The 18,009-nt window shown below is 41.6% G+C and overlaps 3 protein-coding genes across 4 annotated transcripts in view; 2 read left to right on the forward strand and 1 right to left on the reverse strand.

Annotated features, from left to right (window-relative positions):
- Positions 1-2,826, forward strand: part of itpr2 (inositol 1,4,5-trisphosphate receptor, type 2) — a 48,225-nt gene extending 45,399 nt beyond the window's left edge. Inside the window, exons 56-57 of the mRNA XM_079270306.1 lie at positions 95-256; positions 1,603-2,826. Of these exons, the coding sequence (XP_079126432.1) occupies positions 95-256; positions 1,603-1,674 (234 nt within the window). The 3' untranslated portion in view covers positions 1,675-2,826. The remainder of the gene's footprint in view (positions 1-94; positions 257-1,602) is intronic.
- A 3,262-nt stretch (positions 2,827-6,088) lies between these two features.
- Positions 6,089-11,484, reverse strand: sspn (sarcospan (Kras oncogene-associated gene)). Its single transcript, XM_079275963.1, has 3 exons — positions 11,111-11,484; positions 8,608-8,694; positions 6,089-6,817 (listed from the first exon to the last, which is right to left on the reverse strand). The coding sequence occupies exons 1-3, from the start codon at positions 11,336-11,338 to the stop codon at positions 6,458-6,460; spliced, it is 675 nt and encodes a 224-aa protein (XP_079132089.1). The 5' UTR covers positions 11,339-11,484; the 3' UTR covers positions 6,089-6,457.
- Positions 11,485-13,030: 1,546 nt separating this feature from the next.
- bhlhe41 (basic helix-loop-helix family, member e41) lies at positions 13,031-16,748 on the forward strand. Of its 2 annotated transcripts, none has more exons than XM_079280757.1 (5): positions 13,031-13,217; positions 13,312-13,378; positions 13,471-13,581; positions 13,684-13,795; positions 14,054-16,748. In XM_079280757.1, exons 1-5 carry the CDS (start codon positions 13,156-13,158, stop codon positions 14,971-14,973), a joined length of 1,272 nt encoding a protein of 423 aa, XP_079136883.1. In that variant the 5' UTR covers positions 13,031-13,155; the 3' UTR covers positions 14,974-16,748. The 2 variants fall into 2 exon arrangements, with proteins under 2 accessions (XP_079136883.1, XP_079136884.1); XM_079280758.1 differs by having other exon boundaries at positions 13,474-13,581.
- The last annotated feature ends 1,261 nt before the right edge of the window (positions 16,749-18,009 follow it).

Below are 18,009 nucleotides of genomic sequence, written 5' to 3' on the forward strand. Positions count from 1 at the left end.
TTGCCCTACTGAGTCAGCTTTATTTGAGCCTTTTGTGCCTTTTGTGCCTTTCACCTTTCTCACTGCTTCTCTCACATCCCATCTCTCCTCCCAGGAGAAGAACTTGGAGTGGTTCCCCCGTATGAGAGCCATGTCTCTGGTGAGCAGCGAGGGAGACAACGAGCAGAATGAGATGCGCTCTTTGCAGGACAAACTGGACGGCACTGTCACTCTGGTGGCTCAGCTGTCTGGCCAGCTGGCTGAGCTCAAGGATCAGGTACAGTGCCACTTCAGGCCGTTTTTCATGCTGTGGTGGGAAAAGCTCTGGTCTGAGCACTGTGGTAGTCTGAACTGAATGCCTGATGCCTAAGCTAAAGAAAAGTTGAGTAGCATCGTGTTTTAAATGCATGCTGTTCAGCCAACTGTATCACATGGACTGTGAGCTTCACGTGCTACCTGATCTTGAGACTCTTTTCACCTCAAAACATATACAGGGCAAGTGATCACAAGGAAGAGTCTCATTTTTCTATCCATGTCTTTACTTCAGTTCAGTGACCTAGATGAATTCTATTAGATCCTTGACGCTCCTGAACGCTCCATCTGTGACGATCGCATCAGCGATCAACGACTGATTGCCGCCAGTGTGCCTCTGGCTGTTTGGATGACTAGCTATGCTGCTGCAGTGTGACTGATCACGCTCATCACCTGCCTCCCCTGCATGTGATTCCAGTCACAGGCCTGTCCTTGTTCCTCTTCTGCCAGATGTGTGAAAACAACTCCTACTGGGAAATAAAACCAAAAAAAAAGCACCTCTCTCATCCACACTAAGCAGTTCAGTCTGTAACATCTCTCTGCTGTGTTTGTGTGCTGTTGAAGTGCCCTCGAGCAAGACACCGACATCTTATCTCTGAATCTGAAATAATACATAGCCTGCAGTTGACCAAAACTACAATATAGCTTTAGTAGTCTACACTGACTAATATGGGGTTAGCGAGGATGTCACTCCACCTTTATGATAAACAGAAACTTTGAGCTGCGAGGGAGTTGAGATGCGAGGGAGTTTACGCAGGCCTAACCACAGCTCTGCAGTCACGAGGGGAGGCCTGCAGGTCTCACGCCAGCGCAACTCAACGGTTTCTGACTGGGTGGAAAGTGCTCCTGCAGCGCCTTCCTCATTACCACCTCTGCTGACCTCGGCGCTTTACACTATCACAGCTCAGAGTGTGTTCGTGTGTGCTGCTATTTGTGCGTGTGTGTGGTTTTGTTTTTTAGAGTTTTGCACAGCGTACTTGATTTCCTTTAACCTGCATTTACAGTTTATGGGTTTACAAAACCCGTGGCCTTCATTTCTCACGTCTTTATGGCACTAAAAACACCACAAATGTAATGGTGTGGAGAAACCGTCTAATCTGATTCATAAAACTTCTCCACCACACTTTTACAACATTCAACCTGCAGGTAAACCGTTCTGCACAAAACATGACAGGGTCCTCGAAAGGAACTTTCCATGGGACAGTCATAGCAGCGGTTGAACAAAGCGATGTGCATACAGCTGTGGAGAGGAAATATCTCTTTTATAAGACATCAGTCTCATGTTTTCTTCCCTCTCTGTGTCCTCCACAGATGACAGAACAGAGGAAGAACAAGCAGAGGCTTGGGTTCCTGGGTCCTCCTCAGCCCAACCAGCTCAACTGAGATCCCCACTGAGGGGCTCAAACGTGACACGGTGACGGGCAACTCGGCTGCAGCTTGCAGTAGAAACGAGCTACAAATGCACACAAACTACAGCCTTAAGAACAATACATGGGCATATTTTCAATTCCTGATGTCAAAATGCAAGAGGAAAGCAAGGGTTGACACAATTTCTTTGACATAGTGCCTTTTCTATGACACGATCACTGCGTTATGGGATTCAAACTGTGCCTTATGAGCTCTCTCGGCCACTAGGAGTATGCTTTACTCACCACCTGAACACACCCTCCGACAGAGGAGCTCAGCCCTGTCAATGATTGGCCAGGCACGACACACATCTGCCAGCGTAGTGTTAGTGTGCCAGACAGAGCTTGGGGGAAATGTTATGTTTTACCTTTTTAGATTTCTGATCGTATTTATGACAAAATGTGCGAATCTTAGCTGGAGTAGTATTTTGGTGTCATGCTGCCTTACTCATTAACTTTTTTTAAACAGTACATTGCAACTGCTGAAAGTGCACTTTTATTTTTTTTTAAGTGCAAAAATGTAAGCCTGTAACTGGAAACATTGGTTAGTTGGGATATTATATTTGTGTTTAAAAATGCATTCGCTGCACCATTTCAGTTTAAAAAAAATATATTTCTACAGAGTATGTGAGTGTATGTATGTGTATATATATATGTGTATGTATATATATATATATATATATATATATATATATATATATCAGAAATGTGAATTACAAATCATGATTACCTGTGCAGAACTTACTTGAAATTTCTTTTAAATCTAAATCGTATATTGGTACATAATGTAGGAGACTGAAGATGGTAAGATTACAGTTATTTGTTACAATATGAACATCATGACTATAGAGATGCCAATACTGTAATATTTACTGTATCTGCTCATATCATCTTCCACTGTTTCTTAAATTTTCATTTTATATGTAAATCATAGTCTCTTGGAATGCAATTAAGTCTGACCTTGTGTTTTAAAGTTGCACAAACTAATGGTAGATTGTAAGCGCATGCACTCAATGTTAACTGTCCTGTGACACTTTCTGTTTAAACAAAGTGTATAATACATTGTGTTTTATGTGGTCAGATGTTGTAATAAATTTGTAACAAGACTTTCTAACAGAGTTGAGCCTCAGTCCCTGTTGTTGTTGGGGATGAATGAGCACTCGAACTGACCCCCTCTGCACCCACACACACTCAGTTTACTCACACTTGTACTCTTCCATGAAGGGAGTGCAGGACAAAGGAATGATCCTGTCTTCTGGAGACAGGATCATACTTCAACTCATGCAGCAGGGGTAGTCATCTAATGTTAAATTCAAAGTTGCCGTCACTGTGCTGCTTTTGTTAATTTCTTTAATGCTCATCTTTACATTTAATTCCAGCTGATTAACAGATTCTAAACCAGAATGGAATTTAGATTTGATATAGACCGCTAAATATAATTGGTAGTTAAATGAATCGTCCAGCATCTGCCCTACAAGTGGTAGTTGTACAAATGCAAATTTGACGAAATGGACCTTGTTCAATTGTTCTAGAAGTCTAGAAGATGTGCAAATGTTAGCAGTTACTGTCATTGAGCGCTTCTGTCTGTTGAAAAGGCTTCCCTTTGCAATTCAGTGTGTAAACTCTTAAAGAAATGAAATTGCCTTTTTCGTTGTGGAACATTAGTTATATTAAGGCCTGTAATCCGTTCACAGTGTATGTAACTTAGCTTTCAGTACTTGTGTGGCAATGGCTAAATCAAAGCTGTGGCTGGTTGATTGTATGTTTGTGCTCGTGGAACATATTTGAGATGATAAACGAATCACAGAAAGGCCTCAACCGCTCTTTTATCCCGTCCAGTAATTTACCCTCTACAGAGAAGCCCATCCTTCCTGGCTTCAGTTCACTGTTTACGCTGGCAGGCCTGTATTTTCTCCTGCTGCCTGTGACAGCCATTAAAATTAGCTCACGCAGTGCCATAATGGTGAGCAGCTGTCACTGCGCAGCCAAGGAGGGTAAAGGGCATTACTGCAATGTATTGGACTCGGAGAAGGAAGAGAGGGTAATACCAGGACCGGCATTACTGTCTGGCAAAAGTCTTATTGCCATAGTGTGATACGAAACAAACATGCACTGCTTCGGTCTGCATCGCTTCCTAAACAGACCATTTCATCAGCTGAGATACATTTTGATGCTTTTGATCATGGAGACAAAATGTTTAACTTTGTTCTCATTGGCAACCTTTGAAACATTTTGGTCGTTTTCTTTTTATCTCTTTGCATTCCACAGTCAAGAGTCACGTAGTGAGAGTGAGAAAGCACCCAGAGAAGGTCAATAAATACATGGCAATGTCCTAAACACCTCTGTGGCAGAAGGCAGTGCTTTACCCTGAGTGAGTCAGGCGATCTGACTTTGATGCACTGAGAGGACTAGACCAAAAGCACATCTAGCAGGAAAGCTCATGTACATTTAAACTAAACTATATATTTAACAAAAATATACAATTGAAGTTGTTTGCTGCATAATTAAAATACTGTATCTCACATACAGTATTTCATTTAGTTTAGTTTGCCGTTTTCAAGTTGCTGTGAAAGTTGTTGTAATTTCCGTGAATACACATATTGATCTTCTGTCTTCTGCAGTCATTTCTAACAACTCACAGCAGCGTCAGCCACCAGAATCTGATATCGTTCTGGGTTGTTTTTTTTGCCTTGAACGATCAATTGGCCACACAGAAAGTAGTTACTCCGGAGGAGGGTGGAAGGTCCCTTCTCACTGTCATTTTTTATAAATAAACATGCCCCTGTGATGACTGGCATGTGACTTCCTGTGTCTGGCTGCAAGATTGAGCCTTTTGTAGTCACATGATGTATCAACAACATCACATGTATGCAATATGCATTGTGTTTATCACACTGTAGAAGCTCAAACTACATGTACAGTGTGAGAAATGCAGCATTAAATAGAATTAATACATAATTCACACAATAACACATCACTTATTTACACATCCTGGTGATTCTCTGCTGATTGTTATACAACTGAGCTCCATCCTCACTGGGAAAAAAAAAATGGTGATAATATTTCTCAAGTAAAAAAAAAAAAAAAAGAGCTCTCATGAGAGAGCGATGCTTGAGGACCTATCAGTCACTTTGAGCAGTTAACAGTTAACTTATATGATACGATCACAGCCAGGCTCAGACAGAGACGCTGTTGTCTCTTGGTGATGTCACAGATCAGTCATACATTTGGACTCTGCTATAACTTTAAGTACTATATAGTTGTTAATATGGATGGCAAATTCATTCTTTATGCAGGCCTTACCTTTAGATTTAAAATGGTTATGACTTGGAGGCTGCAGAGATAGAGATGTTCACTGATTCTCAGTTTTCACAATTTCATAATAATGTTGTTAAACACAAAAGCAAATCAATTTATTTGCTAGCGATTGACCTTTTGGTCTGAATTGGTTGCTATATATAAACAGCATATGTGTGGTGACGCAACAATAAAAAGGAAACCGACACAAAGATTTGTATTTGGAACCAAAAACAGTCTTGACTTGAAAGACAGGCATCTGTTTTTCTTCCAAATGAAATGTTCCTTTCACAAACGCCACATTCTGTAAAGAACAAACAATATTTCTACATCATCCCCGATCAATCAACCTTTTTCCATCATTCACAAAATAGATTGCACACTAATTCCAGCCTCCCCTCTGGGTGCATGGTTCATCTAATTTGCTGCAGAAACTGCCTCACGTTTACCTTTGGCTGCTCAGCATGTCGGCCTCTAGACTGCTGTCAGCAGCTGAGATGAGAGGAGGAATAAAATAAAGCTGGATCTGTGCACAGGGCAAAGCCTTTTGAAAATACTCATTTGACCTCTTTTGCTCATTCCTATCTGAATGAAAACAACTGAAATGTGTGCAACACAGTGAGATGATTGAGTTGCCTCCATCCAGCTGCCTGTCTGAGTCCCCCTTTCCTCACCCTGACCCCTTCCCCCCTCCCTTTGTGACTCCTAACAGGCTGTTTGAGTCATGCTGGCTACTGGCCTGGCGTCCACCTTCAGTCTGGATCCAGTCTCATGAAGTGTACCCTGCTCATCTTGTGTTACTGCTGTCAGGAGATGTTTTTAATGTTTATTTTTGGACTGTTTGGAGTATTACAGGGGTTACTTTTATCACCTGAAAAATACTTAACTGTTGTTTTTCATCAAGGATTTTATGCAATATTTACAGAGCTGCATTACTTTGTATGACAGCAAATAAACCAAACTCGTAGAATTTAACTACCTAGTTGGTTTTAGTGTGTCAAAACACTGAAAATAAGTTTAGCAGGCAGCTGCAAATTACAGAGTCAAAAACTTCAATGTAATGTTTAAATTGTAAAGTAATATGTGCTACTGCATTTAGACAATTTTTTTAATGTTTTATTATGTGAAAAATGAAAACAAAGCTTGAGGCATTGTCCTTTACTATTTGCAACTAGAAACGTGTAAAATTCCTACACAAATATTTTTTTTTCAAAAACCAGTTGTTCAATTCATCTGTTCAAGTTACATTTCATAACGTCTGAAAATGGAAGTATATATATGGTATCCAAAATTTGTGCAAAAAGCCATTATAGAACAGCTACCACAAAAGATTAATATAAACTGACATCAAAGAAAAGACACGTTGGCACACACCACGAAGGCAAATGTCCCTCGGAGTTGGCATTACCCTCCAACCTGATCTTCGTGATCAGAGTCATCCCATCAACTCTTTCATCATCGTGTTAAACCTTCTGCCACTGCTGGGAAGAGGGAGAGACAATCTGAAGGCCGGCGAAAAAGACCTGGTAACGGTGCTTCCACATGATGAAGGCACCGACGGCACACACCAGTGCTTGGGCCAGGTTCAGCACGATCTGGAGCAGGAAGTAGATGGGAAGCGTCCCAGTGATCCACTCACAGTCGCTGGCGCCCTCGTAGGTGAAGGTGCGGGCTATTGGGTCATTTTGATCCAGTTTGCACACACAGTCCACTGCCACCTGCTCACAGCTGAAGCCACTGGTCTGTGAATGGTGGTGTCCAGCAAACGACATAGCCAGAACTGATACGACCAGACCGATTGTACACATGATAAAGTACAGGATCTGTAGAGGGCAGAGGACAAGTCAGATGTCAAGCACTTTTACCTTGAAAGCTTTGATCAGAAAAACTTTTCTTGTCTTCAACTTGTGTTTCTTAAACTACAAGTCTGGCTCCTGCTTTAGTCTGTTGTCTCATGGTTAAGCCAGTGCCAAAACTGTAGCTTAGAGACAGACATGCTGGCTCAGTGCCTATGGCAAGTTGAATTCAAAGAGATTACCCACAATGCTACACGGCAAGGCCTGACCCTCAGAGTTGCAGCCCAGCTCTAAGCACAGAGGAGACACATGCAAGACTGCCCTACAGCTAAAGCTGCTTCCCACCTTCACTGCACGACCTGCGAGTATGTTGAACAACAGAGAACGTCTAAAAATACTCAGAGGCTTTATGTTGTTTATGCAATGGCCCAATCTCAACAACACTAAACCTTTATCTTAATCCTTCGCTTATATAACAGGAGCTATCATTCGCTGGTGTATTTTGCTCTTAGCAACATGCTGCTTATGGCATTATGCAACTGATGAGCGGTGCTCGGTTTTAAATGGCATTTATGTTCATTTTGAAACATCTGTGAAATCTGGAGTGTGGTTGGTTGCAGGGAAATGTATGTAAGGCAAAGCAAGGCAAGTTTATTTGTGTTGCACATTTCAACAACAAGGCAATTCAAAGTGCTTCACATAAAACCATTAAAAGCATCAAAAGAAAAGGAGATTTAAAAACAATGTTTCAAAACATTGATTGAAACATTAAGAACATTCATTAAAACACTAAAAAGCTAAAAAAAAATGAATAAAAGTTGCAGTGCAGTTTAAGAAATGTAGCATACACTAGTAAAATGCAGAAATGCAGGAAATTGATTAAATAATATCCTTAAAGCTGGTTCAATTAAAGGCAACAGCAAACACATAGCAAACCCATTTGATCACTGAGCTTTTTGAATTAACGGCATCATTAAATTAAAGCACATTTGTTTTTAGCACAAGAGAAAGTATTTCATTTGGCTTCATCTTTTGATACAACAGTACTTATGGATTAGAAAGTAAGGAAAAGTGCAGTGCAACAGATTGACTGTCATATTTCAACAAGAAAGAAATATGCTTTGTATATTAAGCAATACATTAAGAAAATCCCTGTTATTTTGGTGAGTGAGACAGTCTGGTAATATTTAAAACGACAGAACACATACACATTTTATTTCTATCATGCATTTCTGCAAAGATCATTTTGCAGATTAGCTGCACTTCAAGGCAAAATACAATTGAAGTGTTTTGAAACTCCATCTACACAGCGTATGCATGGAACCTGGTATGCACACGCGAGCCATACAGAAAGAAACGAACAATGGAGGACTGATTTTAATTGCCTTGAAATTCCAACTGCATGTGATCTGTCGTGCTACTAATTAAGCTATACAATCAAGTATGATTAATGAATGCATTCGTTCACTCGTAGGAATCCCCACAGAACTCTGAACAAGAATGCAGTGAAATGCCTTTCTCTCGATGCCATTTACAGCTGCAGCTCCTTAAGAGCAAGTCCTCGAACAATTGCAGTAGCTTGGTGAGTAAAACATTACACCTCTGCAAAGGTCTCGAAAATACACTGACCCATCTCATCATATCTTCACTGTAACTAAGATTTGATAGACCATTTGTTCAATTCAAAGAGACATATTGTGCACTAATAGGGGAACCTGATTTCACTCCATACATGGCATGACGGATTGTCATTCACAAACTGATTTGTACACTTTCACTTCTGCAAACAATGTGTAAGATAAGGTGCATGGACCCACCTTGCCAATGAATTGCCCAGACGTTCTCTCGTCAGGGACGTAGGTGATACAGTACAGGATGAAGCCCAGGATGGAAACCAAACACAGCTGCAACAACACATCGGAAAACAGTTTGATTCGATTCACTCACTCATATCAGGACAATGAAATGATCAACATAATACTCGTTTCAACATCAACAAAAATGCAATTACCCCAAGCACTTGCCCCTTGTTGCTATTATATATATCTACTGTATGTTGCACAGTATTTATGGAAGCCACAGTATAGAAACAAGCATCTTGTTCTAGAAAGTATTTTCTGGCCAGGTTTTCAGGGGTGTCTCTTAATATTGCATGATTCAGCACTAAGCAGTCATCCGATTACATTACTATCTCTCTCTCTCTCCCTCCCTCCCTCTCTCTCACACAGACACGCTCACGCTCTGTCTCTTCAGTGAAATTGGAGTCTTGTGACTGGCGTGCAGCATCTTATTTAAATGTTTTTCTCAGGTTTTTAAGCACTCAGGATTATCTGGAAAGTTCTTGATGACCTCAGTGTTTTCCACTTGGCTGAATCTCGTGAGGATCTAGCTCGGGATGTTGGTGTCCAGGGATGTTTTCGAGAGCAGAGATAGGCTTGGATAGGATCCAAACAGGACCAACACGGTTTTTTATATAACCAAAATGTGACCTTAAATCGTCTTCCGAATTATGATGATAGGTAAAATGTACGCTCTTCTTGTTTGACAATAAACATTTCACAGAGACAGTTAATCATTGTTCACAATTAAAACAGCAAAGAACCATTTAACACTATCAATTAACTTACTTGAAAATCTTATTTTTCGCTTCAACTGCTTTCAGTGCGTACATGTCCACTAACATTTCAGTTACTTTGAGCTTACCTCTTCTCTGACACTTCAACTGACAGTTCAGCTGATTTCACTCTTACTCCTCAATAATTCATTTAATGGCACTTCAACCCAAAATCAAAAATTCATATTTTTCCTCTTACCTGTAGTTCTATTTATCAATCAACGTAATACTACAAATGCGATGGCAGTGGGCCGTAGGTTTAATCACCATTGTGTCACCTCATTCAGTGATAGATAATGACTTAACAGACAACCTCTTAAGCCCTAGTCCTCGGAAAAATGAATAAAAATAACATGAATCAGGAATACCTCTTTAACCATAAGGCTGCATATGGCTGGTCTCCTTTTTAAGGTATTAAGCAAAGGAATATATATATATATATATATAATCCATTGTAAGTAAACTTATTTATATTACCATTCAAGAGCAAAAAGAGATGCAATAACATTTTTTATCCTTGCCTGTATAGGCTTTAATACAATTCCAAAGGCAAAGGCCTATCATCATTAAAACCAAAATCCCGAAGATAATGATGCTCTGAATGATCTGAATGGCTTCTCCTACTTAGTGCTACAACTGTGACTGTAAATACAACCTTTATAATATCATTTATGTAGATATACTGAGGCTGTCTCCGTGTTTTGGCCATGTTTACTGGTTACACGTGTCCACAAACATAACTATTACCAGTGCAAGTCGGTCAAACTTGACTAAAATGGCTGCTGACTCCACAAGGCTGAGGCTCACTGCGACTTCCTGGCAGCCCAGGCTGTACTGTTGAACTGGAAGTAACTGAAATCTGCTGTTTTTGGCGAAAATAACATATGCCTTGGTGAGATATTTTGGCAAGAACATACAATTATTAGTTTGACATCTCTTACTAACTGGGCCAAACTCACATGCACAACCAGACCTGTACTGGTGTCTGTTATTGTATGTTGGTACAGCTGCACTATTGTATATCTCGGCTGATGTGCACATTGCTGTGGATAGAAATGTACCCATGGGGACAACAAAGTCTAAAGACTTCATAGCTAATAGCGTCAAGATGCGTTTAGGCTCGGGATTTCCAATTTCCAGCGACATCAAACATTTTACTGTAGACTGACGATTTGTGTCTAATATTGTTCTTCGATGTCGAAGGAGTTCAATTAGAATCTTTTAAATCATTTCTTTAAATGTATCAAATTAAACTGCAACTTCCATACAATATTCACACGCAAATATTTTACATTTTGAGGTGATGAGGTGTGAGAAAGTACAGAATGAACATTTCACAATATGACATGCAGGGATTTGCTGGTTTGTCTCATCAGGCCAGATGTTCAGCATTTGTTGGACATAAAAGAAAAACAACAGAAGGTGCAAGCAGGCAATTGTGACTGAGACGGATTGTAGATTGAGGCGTATCCATCCAGGTGAATGTGACAGATGGAGACTTATCAGAACATGACAATACCAGTGATTTCCCATGCCTACAGTCTAAAACAGTCTGGCTGCAAGTGGTAAGGGCCAGTGTTGACATGCAGTGTGGTGAAGCTCGGACAACACATTGAGGAATATGGAGGGTCATGCAGAAGTATCAGGGTCCATGCAAACATGTGAATGTATAGTGGCTGATGTTAGAGCGTAAGGATGGAGCTTACAATGATTCCAGCCCAGTGTGGCGTCTCCCTGGTCAGGAGTGAGGGGCTGATGGCCAACATAAGGAAGGCCACAACCATGACGGCCACCCCCAACAGCAGCTGGAGCAGGGCGATGAGCAGAGGGAAGCGACAGACTCTGCATTTGTGTCCGTCCTCTGGCGCAGGGCTTTCATCTCTCTTCTTCTTGCCCTCCTTCTTGTCTGAGGAACCTTTCTGCCCCTGCCCCATTTCTCCACTTTACTTTACACTCTTTTCCCTTTCTGTGCTCTCGACTTTTGCTGTTGCAGTGTTTTGGGGTGGATGAGCCTGCTGTCTCTCTCTCTCTCCTACCCTTCCCCTCCCTGCCATGGCCTCCTCTCACCATAGCCCAGCCTAGCTGCTATTTGGAAACAGAGAAGGCTCTGAACTAATATGGAAAACATTTGGACTGGATTCCAGTGCCACATATAGAGCAGGCAGCATACTGTGGAGGAAAGGAAGAGGAGGGAAGGGGGACAGGAAGTCACAAAGGGGGATTCCAACATACGACTGTGAGAGGATTTCACTTGTACTTACATTAAAGGCAAGAAAGGGAGAATACAGAGGCAAATCAGCAGGTATGAGTTAATGAAAAGCCAGCGCAGAGGAGGTCACACTTCATTTGAGAGCCGAAGTGATTGGATCATTCTTTGTCAGCAGTGTTACACAAGAGTGCCATATGCTGCCAGCCAGAAAGAGTCACGTGACTTACAGGAAGAAGTAATGTAATCAAAAGGCATGTGAGGGCATTAGGGGGGCTCAGATTTGAGTGTTTTTGAGCACTTAAATGTTCTCAAGAGGGGAACAGGTGTCACAGACAATCAGATTACCTTCCTGGAGTCATTTATTCAACTTTTATAATTTGTAAAACCACATTTGTGATGGAAGGTTCTAAACCGTGCTTACTTTTATCACGAGTGAATATAGCAATAACAACACAAATTGAGTGACTTTGAATTATATTTGAGATATTTGAGGATTCTTTGAAAATGTAGATCAGACAAATCAAAAAGTCAAAGTCACAAAACCTCATTTAGAAATGATCACCCCGATCTTTATTGTATTATTATACAAAGACACGCAGATGAAGGTGGGAGAGCAGCACCCATGCTGAGATTAATAAAGAACCTCGACGCACGTGTTTGAGCACACAGTTGGGTCGGTGCCATGGTTACTGACAACGCAGCTTTGAAAGGCTGGAGATGTATGAATAGGTTACCCTGCCCTGCTCCGGGCAACGACATGGAGTGACGGACGCGCACGAGTCATTTCGCATTTCGAGTATTTGTTTACGCCCTGACTGTATTTACTTCAAATGAACCTCTATGTTATCAGTGTATACTAGCATGCATTGTATTATGTTATGGTGAGATCAGGAATTCCCCTGTTGAAGTCTTGTTTTTATAATTAACAACAGGAGAAAAATACAACGTTTTTTGTGTTTAAATGACGGAGAAGCATTTTGGGACCTCTAAAGTGTGAATGTGTGCTAAATAGTTTCAGGATTGCTGTCTAATTGTTGATCACATTGGACTTTACAGCCTATTCAGTCACTTAAACGCCTGCCCTCTCAATAAGACAAGCTCGAGGTTTATATATCAGCACTACCGTTAGTGAACTGATGATTTTGTGGCTTTGTTTGTCCCTCCTCGCGCCTGTGCGCTATTTCCCCTTCTACATTTAGCACATGAATCACGTTTTAGCACCCAGGCCAAAAGTATTAAGACTACATCGCTAAAGGAAAAGCAGCGATAGCTGCTCTAACACAGAGGGGGTCTAATTACCGGACTTTGTGCTGGTGCAGCCTGCACGTGAGTCGGAAGCTGTTCCCTACCGGAGGCGCGCGTGCGCTCTAACCACAGCACCGACGGCTTTGCAAAGTGGCAGCTCAGGGAACTATAGACATCAGTCTAACGTGCAGCTCCACTGGAAGACACGCACTGTGCATCATCTCCCTCAGCCGTCCGTGTGTGGGTCGTGGAAATAACAACCATTCCCCAAAGAAGCTCAGGAGCAGCAGAGAAGTGATGGATGAAAGAATACCGCATTTACAGGACAGACAGTTTATGGAGCACGCAGAATTCTTGGGGTGAGTGTCGCTTTTGGCAAACTCTGTCAAACTCTGTCCGATAAACTGTTATGACAACCTGGTGAATAACCGGACACTTTTCTCTTTACTCTAGGGTGGATTACCCTTCTCTCTACATGTGCAAATCCAAAAGAGGAATAAAACGAGAGGATGGTGGGAAGGTGCGTGTGATTTATTATACTAAGGCAATAATTAACCAACATTTGTGTGTGCATGAAACTCATAAGAATATGCAAATACTTGTTTTTGCCAGCAGGACGCATACAAGTTACCACACCGGTTAATAGAGAAGAAGAGGAGAGACAGAATCAACGAATGTATTGGCCAGCTAAAGGATTTGCTACCCGAACATCTGAAGCTGTCGGTGAGTTCATGGCACTACAAAACGTTTTACGCGCGTACCGAACCTGGTTTTACAAGACATGACAAGTCGTAAACCAACTGAACCTTTGTTTTTTCTCCACAGACGCTCGGGCATTTGGAGAAAGCGGTTGTCCTGGAGTTAACGTTGAAACATTTAAACGCACTGACTGCTGTCACTGAGCAGCAACACGAGAAGATCATTGCTTTGCAGAATGGTAAGCTGAACAAACCCGAAGTTATAGAAACGTTTACACGAAACTTTTTGTAGTCCTTAATAGAGAAAGTCTGTTTTTACAGTAGCAGAACGTGGACGTGCATGGAACAAAGGCGCATATAGAGGATAATGCGCATTTTGAGAATACCATAACAGCATTTTAAAACGTGCCATCGTCACGCGCCCATTTTATCTGGTCATTGGCTTGTGATGTGCTACAATTTAAAATATAATGATCTTGAAACTGCATGTTTCGCAGGGGACCGGTCTATGAACTCTTCCATACATGCAGATCTGGATGCGTTCCACTCCGGGTTCCAGGCCTGTGCCAAAGAGGTCCTGCAGTACCTGAGTCAGTTTGAGAATTGGACGGCACGAGAGCAGAGGTGCGCGCAGCTCATCAACCACCTTCACAAGGTGCTGGCGCAGTTCCAGTCCGGCGCGCTGCCGCTCCAGCACCAGCTACCCGCCGGGGACGCACAGGATGGGCACAAAGCCGACAGCCAAGCTAATTGTGTCCCGGTCATCCAGAGGACCCAAGGCGGGGAGCTCAACGAGAATGACACAGACACGGACAGCGGATACGGGGGCGAAGCTGAAAAGAGCGACGGCAAAGATAAAGAATGTGAGTGCAATAAGGCGCAGGGACCCAAGGCAGTGAAGATCAAGCAAGAGTTTGGAGATGATCGCGCTGCCAAAAAACCAAAGATGAACTGGCCTGGGAACGGGTTAGGGGGCACCGATCTGGCGTTTATGAACTCTCTGATGGGAATAAGCGGTGTGGGACAGCAGACACCCATTTGCATGCCTTTCTACTTCATCAACCCCTCGGCCGCGGCGAGTTATATGCCTTTTTTCGACAAAAGCAACATTGAAAAGTACATGTACCCAGCGGCGGCCGCCCTGGCATCCCCGTTCCCCTGGCTGTACCCTGCACACGCGTCAGCAGCGGCGGCCGCGGCTGCTGCTGCCGCTTTCCCCGGCTTGTCTGTGCAAGTTGGAGCCTCTTCTCAGTCCAAGGACTTCCATAGTCCAGACAGCGACGAGTCACACGAGGCTGAGTTCGGTTCGCCGGAGGAGCGCGAGGATAGTCCCGCGAGTGACTACGGGGAGGATGACGTGGCCGAAACGTCCCAAGAGAGCAAGAACAGTCCTCATGATCAGTTTTCTGCTTGTTAAACGGGCTAATTTCGTTGCCTGTGTTACCTTTCCGTGCATTCTGCTGAGGAGTTAATGTATTTCCTTTTTTTTTTTTTTTTAAGTTAGGCTAGTTATAAAACGAGGTTTCACAGAAGAGGTTCTCTTGTACAATATATTGGCGAAACAGGGGACAGTTGTGACTGAGTGTGCCTTTTGCACTAATGCTAGATTAGTCAAACTAAAAGATTATCGACAATGATTGAAATGAATACACGGCTGTTGTGCTGTAGTTCGTTTTTTATCCTCTTTGATAAAATATTTTGAAGTGGCAGCATTGGTGCCAACACTTTGAGAACTACAACAGTGCGCAATATCCCAATCAGCGTGTCTCTTTGGATGTATGAAGTTGCAACTGACCCTCTGCCAAGGTTATTAAGAGCTTTGCTGACTCTGACTGTAAATATTATTACCTGGAAGACTGATTCATGAACATGTAAATGGAGCTAGAAAAGAAGTGACCCCGGAAGTGGAACGCCCACAGTAGGCTACCTCATCCCCAACTTTGCATGGGGTAGTCTGATTGGGAGGCATATGACTCTCCCTCCTAAAGATAACAAAAAGATTGGCATTTCCATCATTAACAATACATTCAAAGAACAGCTACTTTAACATAATTAAGATGATAAATGGTGAATTATGGGAAAGGTATTATCCCTGGTTGCCCTCAACTCATTTTACACATTTACAGAGTTTACTCTGGTTTCATTTACTTGTTTATTCTTGTGAGGAAAAAAAAAAACGGCAATCCCAGAAATCATTCAGAATAATTGAAAGAAGAAACCCTTCATTTACAAGGGGCTGCTTGACCTGATATTGTACGCCCCCTGAATGAGGCATTTCAGCACCGATGCGGTGACCTCCTGTACCTCCAAGAAACATTGTAGGATAGCACCTTATAGATCTTTGATATTGAATGTACCTGTATTTTCCCAGCTGTTAAAGTTTGTATGTAGGATGATCTTTACTCTTTGAGACGTAAAGTGCACTTTTTCTGCTCTTACTCTCCCAAACAGTCACCTCATCATTTTGAGAGTCAATCACTGTAGTTCTCTTAGAACCTTTTTATTGTGTTGAGTTGTCTTGAAATAACAATAAAAAAAGATTTAATTTAAAAAGAAAAAAAAGCGAGCGAAACAACATGCTTCGTGATGATTTCATGCAGTAAAGTGGTCATTAAGTCATTTGCCAGATTTGACAAAACATTGCTTATTTCTGTCTCTTTCAAAGCAAAACGATTCAAATCATAATCAGATTTGAAAAACCATGGACCCCCATGACACACCGGACCATCCAAGAGTCTGAGTTATACGCTATCATTGTTTAAAATCTTGCTTTTCAAATATTTTACAAAGGTGGGAAAGAAGCTGTGGTCATGTGACCATCACTTATGATCATTTAAGTTTTAGGAACTTTTAACTTTATGTTGGCCTGTTTTCTATGAGATTAATTCCTGAAAGTATATTGATATTCAGCTTTTTTAAGTTTCACATGTCACCGAATAAACAGATGATTTTCATTGTATTTTGCATACATGACATTGCTTTTGTAGTTTACTTCAGCTGGTTTTGCCTCAAATCTGTTATCAACTGTTATATAAAGTGGCATGTGTGTCTGTAAATATTTTTTTGTGAATATACCATAAAGTATACATGTCTACGTCAATGTTGTAGAAGTCTATGGATTTTTTAAAAGATTTACCTGAGCAGCTGTTGCACATTTCGTTAATGCTTTACACATATGCTGTTATAAATTATTGCTGATGAGTTGTAAAATAAATATCAAAACTAAACTCTGCAGGCTTCTTCTTGTTTATCACTTATTATGTTTGTGCCCATAGTCCCACAGGTTAGCACACGCAGGAGAAGTTCAGTGAGTATGTTTGACACTGTTTAATTAATACCTATATGTAATATTTGGGTCGTGGGAAACAATACATACTGTAAGACACCAAGTAATGTATGCACAAGACAAAAATTTCACACTTTTGTGAATTAACAATACTGAAAGTTCAGTACATGAAATGTATTGTTACTAAGCCTCTAATCAGCTGACAGGTCACAGCAGAGGAATGTACAGTGTACAGTAAGCCAAGGCTTTAAAAACATGTCATGTGATGACGAAGTGAGATTACACTCAGTCTGTACAGGCTGAAGAAAAACAAGGGGCCTCCTCCCAACTTGTCAAGAGACCTTAAGCAGGATCAGGTCCAGTCCTTTTTGTTCCCATTAACCAACTTACAGCAATATTATTTGAATCTTTATGCATAATTTGAACAGCCTCATAAAATGTAAGTGTCTGACTCTATGCTTTCTAGTGATCCTGGCAACAATGAAGTCCATTTACTGCCAACTGATGCATTTCAAGGTTTAGAAAGTCAAGCATGATGCCACAAGCCCCCCCCCCCCCCCCCCCATTTCCTTTTAAGGTTTACTTTTTCTTTCTATTCACGAATTATATTAAGGTTCTGTCAGTATCTTCACTAACCAGTGAGTGCAACTTTGAAAGTTTAGGCAAAAGCATCTCTGCCTTTTTTGAACCAGACACCATCCTCTACTAAACCTCCCGTGAAGCCAAGTAGCATTGTTTAATTGTATTAATATACATTTTATACGCTGACAACATTTCTTTATCATTTCAGGCTCCTCTCCTAATTCTCTGGCAGCCATGTTGTGCTCATGTCTCTGACAATACTGAGCAAACGTCTCCATCTGCTGGCGAAAAGCTTGAAAAACATGCAGAGCAGTGCAAGTTCCTCCTCATTTGCATCCACTGGCAAACAGTTACCACGAGCGGCAGTCGTGACACATTTCATTTTGTCAGAGGGTTTATTGAATCATGCAATTCATGTCATATCAGCAGCCAGTTACAGCCATACATCTGTCAACGCTGTGCAGTATATTAAGGCAGGGACAAATAAAAAACAGGTTACAGTCGACATCTTAAGAGTTTTCTAGAACATACATGGTTGTAAACAGTGACCACAGCTGCGTCTCATCCCCGGGTGGAAAAAGCACA

Source organism: Melanostigma gelatinosum (genome assembly GCF_949748355.1).
Source record: "Melanostigma gelatinosum genome assembly, chromosome: 1".
Lineage (NCBI taxonomy): Eukaryota > Metazoa > Chordata > Actinopteri > Perciformes > Zoarcidae > Melanostigma > Melanostigma gelatinosum.